Below are 16,201 nucleotides of genomic sequence, written 5' to 3' on the forward strand. Positions count from 1 at the left end.
TTCATGTTGCAATATCTATGGGCTGCTGTGAGGCTGCTTGCAGAAGCTATAATTCATGACTAACATTCAACTTTTTAGTTGTAGATTAATGATGATTTTCATCATCGAGAGTATTGTTTTGTTTTTCTTTTTGAAGGAATGAATTGATTAACCAGCTGAGGAAAATGAGAACAGAACAAAAACAAATTAGTCAGATTTGCTGATTAACAAATTATTCCTTTAAAAAAGAAAGAAAATACCACTCACATGGGATTTGCCCTCTGTATCTGCTGAGTTGTACTGGGTGCTGTTCCTGTGCTCCTCCTTCCCGTTGTGGACGAGCACTTCTTGTTGGTAGTAGTCCATGATTGACAGGTGGTTTCCCACGCTGCCCTTCATTTCTTCCTCCTCTTGGTCCACTGTGGGAAGCAGTTTTTACTCTGAGTGTCTCTGAACGGCACTAAGATACAGTGCTGGTAACGTAACAGTAGGTGCCTTTTACTTGTGACAACCTAGCTGCTCTAGAATCCAGTGTAACATTGTTATAAAGTGTTCATTAATTATCAACAAAATAACACAGAGCGCATGCAGTCCTTTATATTTAATTGCATGCAGTGGTCTCTATATCAGAGCTGACCTTGCTTTCTGTTCCTGGTTTTGCTGAGCAGTGTATCGTGACCAAGACGGGTTGCGGTGGCCTCATACTCTGGGTCTGATTCATTTTCACTGCTACTACCTGAGTAGGTGCACACACGCAGCACTCTGTCCTGGACGAGAGAAGGAGAGAGACCGCAAATTAACATGAATGTTGTCCACTTCCTTTTTCATCATCCACGGCACAAGAAATGAATAAAGCCCTCTTCTGCAAAGTGGCGCGGGTACGGAGCAGAATGAAAAGGAACTCGGCACAAATGAAAGCATGAGTAATTCATTTGCTATCATTGATGCACTCCAGATTCTCACGGGAGGGATACAGAACACTTTCTCAGAAGAATTGTCTTGATTAAGTGAAGTGCTTGGCACAAAAGTTCAGAGGTCACTGCTTCATTTATTAAATAGGTACCATACGAATCATTAGAGAGATGTTTACGACATGAATAAAAAAAAAAACTGTGTTATGGACACACACAGAAAATGAAATTATTTGTTTCAACACAGATAGTTACACACACACGTTATAAAAAGTATGGGAACCCCTGTTGCACTGATTGTTTGATATTGGAATCACATTGACAAATGCAAAATTCAGATCTCATTAAAAACAACTCCTTGCATATATGCCCTCACATTCAACAGAATGAGAGCATATACTTTGGAGATCTGAATATAACAATCACATTGTAGGAGATTAACTATTTTGCTTATGGACACAGTCAGTAGAGGAGTGGTGGCTACAGAGATACACCAATGAGTCCCTCTGAAAATGTAAGGAGAGGGACTCACAGGAGCAGGGTTAGATACAAGATTCAGATTTTGTATCTATGTCAAAACATATGGCATATGGCATAAATTAATAATATATCAACAATAAATGCAATTTTCTGCATACACTGTCCAACATTTTAAAATATATCACTTTAAAACCTATTCTTAAAAATAATGTATGTTTACAACAGTTACACATACTAAATAAACACACAAATAATTTTGTAGTAATTTTTTTTATGTTATATTTTATATATTTTGGTATGTTGGTATTTTATTTATAATTTCCCTCTGAAATGGAAGGGATGGGACATAATTTACATCTTGGCTGTTCAAATTAATGCCAAGTACATCAAAAATAGATAGGAGATGATATTATCCCCCATCATAAGATGTTGTTAAAAGACCTCCTTCTGAAAATGCACCTGTAAATTTGTTTTTTTGCAACAGACAAATCTGAATTTAGCACTGAAAAAGAGACTTTGATCTCATGCAAATTACTGCACAGCATTAAAATGTCATTCTTGCTCAAAACCCAGCAGGGCTTTCAACCAACCAACCACTCAGAAACGGCTGATTATTAATAAAGTGCAAATTGCAAACACAAGCATTAAGCAGGTATGTTCAGGATCACACATAATCCAGATTTAAGATCACCCCTTTTATACAAGGCGTGCTAATGGATTTGGAATACATTAACACAGATCATGTGTCATATTTGTCGTAACCCCGTCACAAAGAAAAAGACGAATAGCTGAATATAACAAACCTACAGCAACCAACCCCACCCCCACCCCCACCCAAGCCTCTCCATAAAAAAGGGAAAAAAAGACTTAGCTCTCACATTGAGTGGGCTGTGGTTATTATTCTTCCTCTTCCCATCCTCTGGACTGTGGGCAGGGTCTGTTTTGCTGTCACTCTGGCTCAATCTCTTGGCTTTCATCACACCTAACATATTGACAAAAAAAAAATGCTCACGCTTTATGATAAGTGGACTATTTGCCCATGCAATTACATTAATGTCGAATTGGCACTGTGCAGCTGCTGTACCGCTCAAAATGACGTACAGAACAGAGTGTGCACACTGAATTTGACCTTGGCATATTTGAACATCCGACCTCAGGTTGATTCAGGTTGATTTCCATTCTGCTTATGGGATCAGGTTAGGGTTACTATAGGTCATACATTTAAATGCTGGATTATTTTGGATAAATTGTGATAGTGGTCAGAATCAAGGAAGGGGCAAAGGTTATTCAATTAACCAATGCAGTTACTATATACTTATACATTTAGAAGATAAGTTATATATAATCTCATTATGTCATGATCTACATTAATTATTCATGGCAAGATGCACATAAATAATAGTTTTACATTGTTTGCACCATAAATGCAGAATATTATATAATAAAGTGTTATCAAGCTATCTTTCTGATTTTTACTAAACAGAAAATAAAGATAGAAATACAGATTCAGATACTCAAAATCAATTTAAAAACAACTGAAATATTTCAGTAGGTTTCTTTTCTTTTTCTGCTCAGGAATTCCACTACAAAAGAGTGATGGATAGTGAGCTTGGTATAACACATCAACAGCCATTAACCATCTCTCTCCATTGCAGATTCCAGTCATATGTAAAAAATGATGACTATTATCAGCTGGAGTGACCAAGTCCCCTTTAATCGCAGTGAAGACAGACTTGGAATTACTTTTTTACCCTATACCTCCTTCCCATTTGAAACCACTACCTTCTGACAATATAATTAACTTCATATCTTCACCAATGACAGGATAATTTGCATCAAGATCAGAGTGGTCCTTTTCATCTCATCCCCTCTACTTATGAGGCAATCTGTTGCTGCAAATGTTTTGCCACAATTTGTTATAATGACAGGACCTAATCAAAACCACTTCTTTCACGGTGCATGGAGCAATTGTAGCCACACAGGAATGTATTCATGCATGAACCATATAATCTCTGACTGAAATCACTCAGCTACACAAACCTCTTGTTACTATATGTCTAATTAGGTAGTTGATATATTTACACCAGCGGCAAGAAACCACTGCCCTGACGCACAACAGCAAAGCAGATTTCCTAGGTTTCTGGAAACAGAGAGACGCTGAGTACCTTGATCTGCATTAAATGTGTCTAGTTAGTGATCCCATTATTTAATTAAGACTTTGGAACAAACCAGCGAGCAGAAACCTCTCTGGCACTCCAGAACCTGATCTGCCTAAAACTGACTTGCAGCCCCATTGCCCAAAGCTGGGTGCAATGTATTGCCCGCATGTTCCGTGTTCAGAGCAGGCAGCAGGTGGCTTTGTTCAATGTCAGCAGTGATGTATGAGACTAACTGTATTATCCACCATCCAGGTGGTGGGAGGCGTGGGTAGAGTGGAGCCTGAGTGCAGATGGGCAGTCGTCTCTAATGATGGAAACATTTATCCAAAAGCTCACTTTTCAGGAATAGCTGCTCTTTGTCTCCGTGGCTTAGATTTTGCAATGCAACTGAAAATGATTTGGTACTTTTTTTTCCCAGAGATTTACATGAAGTTGCTTTCCTTGTTGTTTGTCAAACTGGATCCCTGCAGTGAAAAGCTTTGGCTTTGGGCTAGCAGAAGAGGTAGGTCACAAGCAAGTCGTGGATGACTATTAAGAGATAAATTTCTGCCAAGAGGTATACAGAGGTTTATAAAATACCCACTGCTGTTCTCTCTAGTCTGCTTTAACCCTTTCAAATGTATTGAATGCAAACAAGGTTTCATTCAGAGAAGGCATGGTTACAAAATTAGGGTGAGAACAGGGTTGCAAAAATGGGTATTTTGTGTACCACATACATTTGTAGCATGGGATACTGACTAAAACAACAAATCGATGATAACAGTACATAATGGACTTGTTCAGTTTCTAAAAATACTTAAATAATACATTTTAATGATCAAACAACACTGGTTTGTAGTTGTGAAAAAATATAGAAATTGTTAATGTGCAGACTTGTGATGTGCATTTGTAGTAAAATGTAATTACCAATTTAAGTTGCTTGTCATAAAACTAACTACAAGCTGAGCTTCCAAACAGCGTGGTAAGCTAAATGACTTCCAGCGAACATTTTCTTCAGAATGAACATTTGGTAAATGTACAAAAATTTGAAAAAAAAAAAATTGTACACAGCTGCCATACACTGCCATGCAGTTCATTGCAGGCATAATTTGTCCATTTGTTATGACTGCTTGAATCCTTACCGGAAGCAGCTGGTTTCTGCAGATGGCTTTCTGGATCACACATATTGTTGAGCGTCACTGTTGGATTGGAGAAGGTGAGGCCAGTGCTGCATGGGACGTTCTGACTGTTTTTTGAAAGGAAAGGCACTTTTGGTTCGGATGGTGACGTGGCAGGGAGGTCTTTGGCAGGCTCAGCGGGTGCACAGAGTGGATGCCCAGGGCTGGAGGTGGATTTAGGGAGGTGCCGCCCGGTTACCCGAGTGACGGAGTCAGGGAGGGGGAAGGTCCCAATTCCACTGTCCAAGGTTCGGGTCTGGCTGCTGGAGCCTGAGGTACAGGAAAAGCATGTGATGGAGGGGCGGAGAAACAAGGAACCACTGGTATCACAAGCAGCGAAAGGGATTGTGGGAAAACAGGGCATCTTGGGAAGGTGCGAATAACATGGATACAAAAACAAAAATGAGAAAAAAAGCATTAATTCACAGACGGCTAAATCTGCATTTCCACAATTTATTTGTTCTGCTACATGGTAAGCCATAAATGGTAAATAAAAACAAAATAAAGAAAAAAAAAACTGTCTAGCTTATTTTTCTTATTTGGTCATACTGCACTATGCACTGCAGTCTATGAGGCCATAAAAAAATTCTGTTTTATAACTAATGGAAAATATTGAACAGGTAGCTAATTCTAGACATCACATCTCAAAAAGGAAGAAATTCCACCCCATTAGTTAAACAAATGCAAATGCATTTTCCCCACAGTGGGATCCCTGCTGAGGAATATTTTTTAATTCAGAGTAGATATGTTCCAAGTCTAATTTCACACATCTAGTCCCCCTTGTGACTGTGAATGTCAGTTTTGTTCCCGAGTTTCATTTTATCCTCTATAATGTTATTATACTGTGTGAGAAAGAGTTGAACAGATTTTACACTCAGTGTTCTCTGTTGTGTTGTAATTTCAGGACACTTATGCAACAGATGGCTTGTGTATTTTTTCAACTCCTTTCTTTGCGAAGGTCCTTCTGAAATGAAACAGATGGATGGCCGTTCACTATGCTCCAATTACACTTTGCTGTGAATGGTGCTGGCTAATGATTCCCCTCTAATTGCTGTGTAATGCCAAGAACTGATAAACAAAACACTGCATGCAGAGATACACATCACGCTGAGAAAGATCATGGAAGACTAGAGTCACGAGAGGTGAACAGTACAGACACTGTGGCATTGCCCATTCATCTGCATTAGCTAATGTGGGATTAACTGCATGGCGGCGTTTGCCCCGGGACGAAGCCATGAAAACGTGAGGATATTTACATGAATGTCGATGAAAGGGATCTGTGAGGGGCAAGGCAGAAGGAGCGTGTGTGTGTGTGTGTGTGTGTGTGTGAGAGAGAGAGAGAGAGAAACAGGGAGGGAGAACAACACATTTTCCTGCAACATGTATCCTTAGTCTGTAAAGTTTTGGGGGTAACATCCACCCACAAAACCTTGATTTAATCATGTTTTGTGCTGAACCACCTCTGTACATTTGGCTGGCTGGACTTTGGCAGAACCTTCACATTTGCTCTGAATCTTGAATGTAATCTTGTAATCTTGAATTTTTCCACTTTAATTAATTTGTTATATTGTATTTGATTTATTGTAACTGCATCAGTTGCAACTATTGCAAATATGCAACACAAGTCACAAAGTGGAAATGGAAACTGATTAATTGTGTACTAGACACCATATTCTCATATTGCTTACCTTTTCATTGCAATTTTTCACATATGTTGACAAAAGCTAAGGACAGTTATTTGGCAATAAGTATCCAAGGTGCATTTGGGACACCACAGGAGTATATGCAGCAAAGTTTAAAAATATACTTTAGGATTGCTTCAGTTACATTGTATGAAATGTATGCCTTATTTCATGGATTCTGATTGTAGGATGATTGCACATATTTCCCATGATTCTTTTCTGATTATGTTGGGGGTACTTTCAGGCAAAGATTCAAGATTCAAGAGATTACAAGGGGTTACAAACCTGGCCTTTCACCTTGTAAAGTGATCAACAAAACATTTGGGGGCATGTTTATATAACCAATGCTACTTTACAAAGGTACTCCATTGTCTTCAATTGGTTTCTTGTCTATTTGACCAAATTTGCATGATTATGTTCCAATAACTTATTTGGCTTCTGCTGGTATGCAATTTTAGGAGTCATATTTCACACTTAATAACAAATGGCTGTCTATTCCTGATTGTATCCCTGTAACTCCTACACAGACATTATGTTCTGAGAGCCATGCCTTATCAGATATTGCAGCTGAAACAGGCAAATGCATTCACACAACAGACGGCCTGTTTAGATTTTGTAAAAGAAGAAAAATTCCTGTGTAGTTAAGCAATTTACAGCCAAACATCAAGGAGTTTATTACATGTATCAGTGAATTTACAGCTTCACACACATAACTCCCATATTGTGCATGATCAGGAAAGCTAAAACTAGTCACTGCTTAGAATTAGACACTAAATCAGAATTAGACACTTAATTTAAATTGAAAAGAACTGGGCAAATGTGCTTAGTTGGCTGAATTAAACACCACTGAGGTAATTGAAATACAAAAAATGATGAGGAATTTTATTCGGCACCCCACTTCATGATCTGCGGCTACCCACTTTTGACAAACAATTTCCTAAAATAATAAGAATGGGGAGTAATAATGGAGACGTGATGAAAAATAAAACTCAGACAATCTACTAGCATATTAACTATTTACTCATTAACTCATAACTAATTATAAGGTACTGAGCTAATGTCAGGAATGAGCGTGCAAATAACATGAATAACAAGACTTGGTCTTTTCTTGATAGCCCAGCAGCTAGAATCCAGCTTTCATCAGTATGCCTGCTGCCTACGAAATCTCTCACAACTCAGTATTCTTCCTTGCATTCAGTAGTGTATTTCTGTGTCTCCTAGTCAAATTACTGTATTCTGGGGATATCAGAGGACCCTGCCAATAAACCGTAATCAGTTTAGACCGCTATCCATGAGAATATGAGAATGCTCATCGATAAATCTGAATAGCTAAGGGACAATAAAACAAACAGCTTCTTCCACAAGTCTGAAAGAGAAGCACATCCACTTCCTTCATGCTTGGCTAATCTGTTGATTCATTAATCTACTGAAGTCATTATGGGCCTGAAAACGGAGGCCATGGACAAGGACGTTCAATTACAAGGAAATGAAGAGTAAGCACTCTAGAAGAGGATGCTGGACTCTGTCTATTTAGAAATACTTAACACTTTAATTAGCGGACCACAAGGGGGATTATATCAATAAGGCATTTCAGATCTAGCCGTCTGAACAGGTGGACCAGCACCAAAATTCTCTTCCAAGGTAATAGTGTCCTTTGAATAAGTGCATATCAAACAACTTATCATATTAGTCCACAGCTGCTGGTAGGAATGAGCAGGTAAACACAAGCAAGATTCTTAGAAAACTGAAATATAAACACTTACTGTGAGGAAAATAAAATAAAAACAGTCTGCGGTCGACATGTGACACGCAAGTCATTTTATCGGCTGTAGAGTAAGGAGAGCTTTCATAATATGGATATTGACTCATATGACAAACAGCTTTCAAAAAAAATCTATGAGAAAATATTAGTGTGCTCTCTGTGAACTACGAGACAAAACAGTTGTTTCATCAGGAACACCGTCAGATTTCATTTCAGACAGTAATTGCATTTAAATTGCAGAACTTTCCCATTACTCCTCTGAATGCATTTAGCCAAGGCACTTCATTTTGCTGTACTCTGTATGAGCTTTGATAATATCTAAATAATCCTTTAATGAGAGAGAGTGTGGGTGTTGCTGTGTGGCAAAACTGGCTCTCCAACTAATTACATCTGGAACAAGAGAGGTAGATTAACTCTCAATAGCACTGAGAGCCGCCACTTCAAAACTCCATTTAAAAGTGGCGGAGCTGAATTTTCAATAGAGAGCACAGCCAACTGAAGTCATATCAGGCAGACACAGCCCATTTTCACAGTTTATCATCCACACTTTCAAACAGGAAGAGGAAATGAATTACCAGACTAAAGGAAGTACATCCACCAATACAAGCCCTTACCTATCACATGGTCTTGACAGTTGGGCTCAGGTTCGAGATCTACCTCTTTCTCAGCCCTGAGGTTGATCTTCTGGGTCACAGTCTTTGTCTGGAACATAAAGGGTAGCAGTGTCCATGACCAGTTCCTTAAACATCTGATACAAAAAAACACAACATTTTGAATATGGATTGCTCATCACTGAACAGCATCTTATGTCTTGCAGAGTTTCTGAGGCAAGAGTGTGGTGGCACTGTAATGGAAGCTATGAATTGCTACACAATGTTTTTAAATTTAATACAACGTAGCTTAGAACTTTCCCAAATTGCAAACAGAAAAAAATTAAAATCTTACAACTGCAGAAGGCTAACATGATTCACCACTATGCATTTCTTTAGAGTAAACAACTTGGATACTTTGGGTTTCGGATTTTGGCTTTCATGCTATTTTCACAGCACATTTAGCAGTTCTTACTTCAATTGACTTTTCTGCTGTGAAGATTTAAAGCTGATTTGGAGTAATTCAATTAAAACATGATCAGAGGTCATTTCTCTTAATGGTAAAAGCCACACAGATTAATCGGAATCATCATTCCCTCAGGTGCACCTTAATTTGGTTGTATCAATTTTTAAGCACAATTTAGATTTGCTGGACTTGAATTACCAATTAATCGTTGAAAACAGTATGGTGTTCACTTTTTGAGTTGAAATTCTGAGGAGTGGAGTAGAAAGACAATGCATTATCTACTATCAAATGCTGTAGTCAGAATATGAGTTTCATATAATAAAATATGTTGTTTGCTTGTTATATATCAAAATATAGTTCAATATACATACCAAGTATATCACACTTTGCACAAAAACATAAATAAGCAAATAACTAACATATTACATACACATATTTCCAGATATGTCCAGAGTAAGTTAATTATTTAAATTATTCATGTGGACATTGAATTGGAAGTACAGTCATCACCCACTGAAAATGCAGGTCTTTACAGTAAGACAAAACAAAACTGCATTGGGGGGGGGGGGTTGCTGTAAAAATTTATGCTCTGTTTAGTGTATTTCTGAAAAGAGCATGCTAAATTCAGTGTATTTCAGGGGAAGGGATAACTAGGACTGTCCATAAGTTGAATATTTCTGATGGAGACTCTGCTTTGCAATCAGAATTAAACATAAGACCAGTCTGAATTTCCTCCATATTGTAGTTACATACTCTCTGCTTCTGTTTCCTCCTCCATCTATTCTCTCTCTCCCCCATAGACTATGCTCTGCCTTGACTTGAAGATGTCACAAAGGTTTTAGATTTTACATCTCGCAGAGAGTTATTTTTTTTCCCTCCACAGCATGGTGCATCGTCTTTAAAAAATAAAAGGGAAGGACTTTTTCAGACACGCAGCTATCAAGAGGAAGAGACCGACCTCACTGACACAACAGCAAATGAAACAGGCTTGTGAAATGTCAAAAGAAACCAGAAGGCATTGACACCAGAAGCCAAATAGAGTTTGTTTACATCTCAGTGAGTATTAGCAGGGTCTTCCGAATGAGTCTCCAGGGAGAGTAAATGCTTTAGCGCGTTACACAAAGAGCCAGCTTCAAGAGTCAACTCAAAATGGTCTCTGATGCAGCACTCACTGAAACATAACAGTATAAAAATTGCATGACCATAAAACTAGGAGATCATACCTCAGAAACCATCATTTAAAAGGCTTTAGGGACAGACCAGAAAATATAGCATATGCATTTATACAGTGACACACAACATTAAAAGGTGAGAGACATCCCAGAGTAAGTCAAACTTCAAACATCAGTTCAAACAAATTCAAAAGGTCACAGAGACTAAATCAGACACAGACATGCCAAAGAAATCATAGTTGGATGGGTGGACTATTTAAATGACACTACTAGATTGGAATGTGGCTCTAGCAATTAAAAGCACTAGGCTGCTCCTTGCCACAAAGGATTCTGCTTCTCTTACCTTGGAATCAACATGAATCTCGATATCTGCCTTCATTCCTCTCTTTTCACTGGGGATGCCTTGGGGAGCGATGGGGTTGCCAGGAAGAGGTGCACCGTGGGAATCGTCTTTTGTTACACTCCTAAAGGAAACACGTTTTCATCTTTTTTTTTTTGTCTGCTGAGCCACTTTCCTATCAACTCTGCAGGTAGAAAGTGATTCCACTGATAAATGACATTGTCCTGCTTCGATCCTGCTGCCTTCTCCCTCTGCCATAATGTCTGAAATAATCTGTTTTTATCTCTGTCTCTGGACTCCACAAGTGATAAATGTTTCTAACCAGCCTTGATAAAATCTGTCGGTTACAATTTGAGGTAGTATATCAATTTATTGGAGGACATATAATGATATGTTTTTTTTTCCCAGACAAGACGGCTCAGGGCAGCATGGATCATACAGGCTGAATGGCTCAGTAGCTTCCAGCTGAGGCAACTGAAGGTGCTCACTTAATCTGAATGATGTCTCAAACAGGCAGCCGTTGTTTTTTATCCATTTCAAAAGCGTTCAGCAGAAATACATCAAATCTAGAGTGCTTTCCAGGCTCACATTTTAGTTGAACACCCTTGACACAAGAAGGATCATAACATGCCAACAGCTGACTGAAAGAACTATGAGCCTGCAATCAGCAGTTATAGTTTAAATTAATTTAGGCAGTTATTCGCTCTAACTGGCAATTTTTTTGTCTCACACATCAGTATAAGACAGTATTCACTACAATAAATGGAAATGTTGAGTAAAAGCTAAAAATGGCAAAGAAAATAAAAGCATTACTATATATATTGTATATATTTCATATTTCATATGCACACCTTTAAGTAATCTTTACACATACATCTATATGGTAAATTACTAATAACTTGAAATCATGCTACTCAAAACAAATCAACACAATGTGAACAGTGGATTACTACCATCATCATCTCATTGAAATATCTCATTCTGTTATCACATCACTAATATTTAGTTTAGGAACATTTCTTACAGTTAAAAAAAACTAAGCATTTACCTGATCAGAATCTCTTTCATGAACTGATCTTTTCCCATGTAGCTTGTTGAACGTTGCATCTGATTTGTCAGCTGTCCCATATCAATATTGCAATGATCCATACGTAAACCTTGTTTATCCATGTTTTCTGTCACCATTTGCTCTCGACTATCTTTGCGCTGCAGTTCGTTTTTCTTCTTATCCTTCATTTTGTCAGGCTTTGTCTGCTTTCCTCCTAGCACAGATCCAATCTTGAGCTCTTTTTTCTCCTCTTTTCCTTTAGGGGAGTCTGTTTTCTTGCCCCCCAGAGATGGTAGTTTGCTTTTGCGGAAGCCAAACCAGTTAGCCAAGGATGAGCCTGTCTTATGCTTAGACTCGGAAGTCTGTGACTTGTTCTGCGCCTGGCCTCTCTCTACATTTTCCTGGATGCCCATCATTACCTTCTCCTCGATGGTGCTGGCAGAGTGGCTCAGGAGTTTTTCTGGTTCTTCAGGCCCTGTACTGCTGCTAGTCTGTTGAGAGACACTTAGGTCCAATTTGTTGGTATTGAGCAGCCTGTTCCCCATACCCTCTGCTGGTAAATCAGGGCTAAAGAGGGGAAATGATGTTGTGTTGAACTGGGGGTGGGATGCCACCTTTGCTGGTTGTCTGGAGCTTTTGAGGTTTATTCTGTCACTGAGAGGTAGACTGTGGACCTCCTTCTGCGGGCCAGCCCTGGGGGTAGCCTTGACTGGAAGTCCATGGTTGCTGTTGGAGCCACTCATACCTCCATGAGGGAACTGTCTGGTACCAGAGGAGAGGGGCAGGGTCTCCCGTGACCCACCAGTGGATTTAGTTTGGAATCCATCCCCAAGCGAGCTCTGCCTGGTCAAAGAGCTTCCCCGCTCACCTGTGTTTGTTATGATGTGGGTGCGGACCTTCCCGGGTCCATCTGATGTACTGATGCACGGTCTCTGCATGTAGTGGGTGCTGAAACTCTGGCTGCGTGCTTTAGCCCCGTTCATCCCAAGGGCGGGCTTTAAGTGGGGCTTATTCGTCACTGAGATGGATCTCTTGAACAGCCTACCTTCCCCATCCAGCTCATCACAAACTGCGCCATTCTCAATCACCACTGGGGGGAGAAGCTGCCCATCCATGGAGTTGCAGCGGGTTTCATTTTTTGTATCGACTTTGGACCTCCTCGGTGCCGCTTCAAAACCAAACATTTTCTGTGGTACCTCACGCAAGTTGAAGGAATTGACCATGGCTGAACCTTGGGACGGAGCGTCAACATGATCTTTCTCGTGATGTTCTGGTAGGGTGGAGCTTTCTCTCAGCGAAGCAGGTGATTTAACCAGGGCTTTCAAGCCAATGGGAATACGTGTCTTTGTGCCCCTTTCAGCAGAATTCTGCGGGCTGATCCCAATGGTTGTGGAGTTTGGAGTCACCTGGGGAGGCTGCAGTGCAGACCCTAGTGATCCTGTCACACCTGGTGAATGACCCTGCAGAGATATAGGCAAGCTGCCTGAGGTTTTGTACAGTATGGGGTACTCATTCTCAGGGGGCTGTCCTTTCTTACCACTAGGTGTACTCTGCAGTGAAAAGCCTTTCTGCGGGGCATTTTTCGGACCTTTGGATACAGAGTCATGGAGATCCTGGGTATGCCCTGAGGCTAAGGAGGGGTGCAGTTTTGCAGAGACCCGTTTTGGTGACCCCTTCATTGGAGTCCGACAAGAGGCAGGGGACTTTTGCAGGTGGTGGCCAGCACTGTCCACTAACCTCTGAGGCATCTCCTCTGCACCACAGATTGAGTCCCAAGGAGCAGTATCCTGGCTCTTGTGAGAAGCTGAATGCTGTGTATTAACCATAGATGATGGGGCGTGAGGGTGTGTTTGGGAGCCGGGGGGGGCTCCCCTCACAGTGCTGGGCGTGGGGGTGTGAACCCCAGGCTTGAGGGCCTGTGGCGTGCTGTCATAGTTTGGTCTAATTAGCAGGGAGGTAGAGCGACCTGGAGGTGGAGGCGGAGAAGGGGACCTGAGTTCGATTTGCTGTCCCACATCGTGGGTGGGCTGCTCACCAAAGTCCATGTGCTCTAGGTGCCTCCTGGCCAGGAGTGGTGACCCTGGGATGCCAGAGGTGGGGCCTTTCCCAAACTCAGTCCTGCACGGAAGCTTGGAGCCCAGGTGGACGGCTTTTGGACTCTGAGCAGAATAACCACCTCCTGGAGGTCTGGCAACTTTGGACAGTTTGACTGGAGGGGAGGAGGGAGACCGATCCTGAGTCGGTGGGGCCAGGGAAGCGCTGCCGTCAGGGGGCACCTTCAGAGGGGATCCCTTCCCTCGACCAGGGATCTTGGTGAAATTAGCCTTTGGACTGGAAGCACCATTCATGGGAGGGACAGAGTGGACTTTGAGAGCACGATGGTGGGCAGGCTTTATTAGTTTTTGCTGCTGTGAGCCCTCACTCTGGGGTGGGGTATTTTTCCTCCTTGTGCCAGGGGACTGAAGCTCAGCAGGCCTCTCTGGGGACTGTAAGACAGTGTAGTTCCTCACACTGCTTCCTTTGTGACTGTGGTGTTTTCCCTGAGGACCCAGCTGGGAGTAGTCTGCCATGGACGCGCTCTGCGGCCGGCGCCTTGGAATCTCATTTCGAGCCACGTCTACAGCAGGCTGTGAACTGAGCTCGATGGGCTCCCCGTCCTCGGCATCAAAGATCACCGCAATGCATTCCTCAGACTGCGCATTCTTGGATCCCCTGAACTGATCAATCAGGCTGAGGGGCCTGGGCCTGCTATCCGCAGACTGCGCTCGGCTGTGCTCTCTCCGCAAGCCTTTGAGCACTGACGGTTTATCTGCCTCCCTTGACAGACGCCTGGGGTCCTTCTCCGGCCGCTCAGCCAGCCGACCGATGTCATCGTCCACCCGCAGGTCCAGTTCGTCCAAGTCCGAGTGGTGTGGGAGGGTGCTGTCATCCTCCATGGGGCTCACCTTACAGGGTAGCAGTGAGGAGCCCATGGTGGAACGGGCAGAACTGGAGAGAAAGCTGCTGAGGAAGCTTGTGAGCTTCTCAGGCCTCTCCTTGGAGTCGTACCCAGTGACAGAGGAGTGCTTAGCTGCTCCATTGCCCAGCTCCTCCTCTTTGCCAGGCAGGCCATCTGATGCCCTGCGGGTCAGCTCCCAGCGATCCATATTGCAAGGGTGTGTCAACTCATCATCTGCGTCGTCAGAATCATAAGCGAACCTTTTGCCACACATCCACTGTCCAGCAGACTTGCCTGTTGTAGAGGGTTTAGGGCCTCCCTGATTGCCACATTTAATCCCCAGGGAATATATCCCTTCATTGGAGTTCATGCAGTCCTTGTAGGCTGATTTGGATACAACAGCGGAGGGCTCCCGGTGTTTGCGTCTCTGCAGCCTCCTCAGCCCCTCGAGAATATGGCACTCTTTCCTGCGGGCGGGAAGCTGCTCCTCCGGGGGGGCACAAATATTGCTGGGGGCTGATGATCCCAGGCTCATTCTCTTCTCCCAGTTCAAAGAAGACTGTGGTAAATAAAGAGAGAGAGAGACACACACACATGTGAAGACATCAATTGTGAGGTAAAAGTATTACTGTTATCAGTAACCTTAATATACACTTATATATATTATATAATATATATTATATAATATATACAGTATAGTTTATATAATATATACTTATTATATATTATTATATACGTATATATATATATTAAATATATACTTTATACTTTCACATGATCTGAGTGGCACTTCGATCCTCATTGTCTCTAAAATTTCATCTTGTGTCCCCAGCGTTGCTAGGTACATTTAGGTAATTGCATCGTTGGACTATTTTTCAATCAAATGAAAGCCTGAACCTGATGGACAAAAATGAAACCATGTTAGGCTGTCTAAAAAATATTTTGTTTTCCAATCCCTACAAACATGGATTAATTTTTATCAGTATTTTATTTTATTATATCTCACATACAGCATTTGTACTCAACACCTATCGTGGTGTATATCAGGAAGCTGATGTTGATTTTGAACAGAATAACTCAGAATCCAGGAGATGAATCTTCAGACAAAAGAAAAACATCTCAAATGGAGAGATGTGTTATGAAAAACTTGATATTACTGAATTTGGTATACTGAAGACCTTGTTATTATTGTTGCCCAAGCATTAGTTATTCTCCTGGTTTTCATGATGACAGCACAATGCTCTCACATAATAAAATCCATCTGCAGACACTTTAAGAATCTTTTGTTCTATTCCACATCAAGGTTGGTTTTCACAGAAGAGATTTCATTACAGTGTATAAGGCTTCCCAGGACAAGCGTGTGTAGCAATCATTAAAGAATCTCTCTGGCAAGCTGATAGATGCAATACATTTTGCACGTTCTACATATTGCTTAGAATAATATACTGCAAAACACTGATGCCTTAACAGCACAACACCCAAACTGCCTCCGGAAACATGGAAATTGAGTATTCAAT

General features: G+C 41.3%; 1 protein-coding gene across 1 annotated transcript in view; it reads right to left on the bottom strand.

Annotated features, from left to right (window-relative positions):
• The window catches only part of LOC118788736 (nck-associated protein 5-like), a 103,564-nt gene that overhangs the window by 8,464 nt on the left and 78,899 nt on the right, over positions 1-16,201 (bottom strand). The window contains exons 11-17 of the mRNA XM_036544771.1: positions 11,747-15,243; positions 10,702-10,822; positions 8,745-8,832; positions 4,651-4,956; positions 2,249-2,352; positions 617-746; positions 247-398 (exon numbers count right to left, since the gene is read on the bottom strand). Of these exons, the coding sequence (XP_036400664.1) occupies positions 247-398; positions 617-746; positions 2,249-2,352; positions 4,651-4,956; positions 8,745-8,832; positions 10,702-10,822; positions 11,747-15,243 (4,398 nt within the window). The remainder of the gene's footprint in view (positions 1-246; positions 399-616; positions 747-2,248; positions 2,353-4,650; positions 4,957-8,744; positions 8,833-10,701; positions 10,823-11,746; positions 15,244-16,201) is intronic.

This window comes from Megalops cyprinoides, chromosome 14, assembly GCF_013368585.1.
Source record: "Megalops cyprinoides isolate fMegCyp1 chromosome 14, fMegCyp1.pri, whole genome shotgun sequence".
In the NCBI taxonomy this organism is placed as follows: Eukaryota; Metazoa; Chordata; class Actinopteri; order Elopiformes; family Megalopidae; genus Megalops; species Megalops cyprinoides.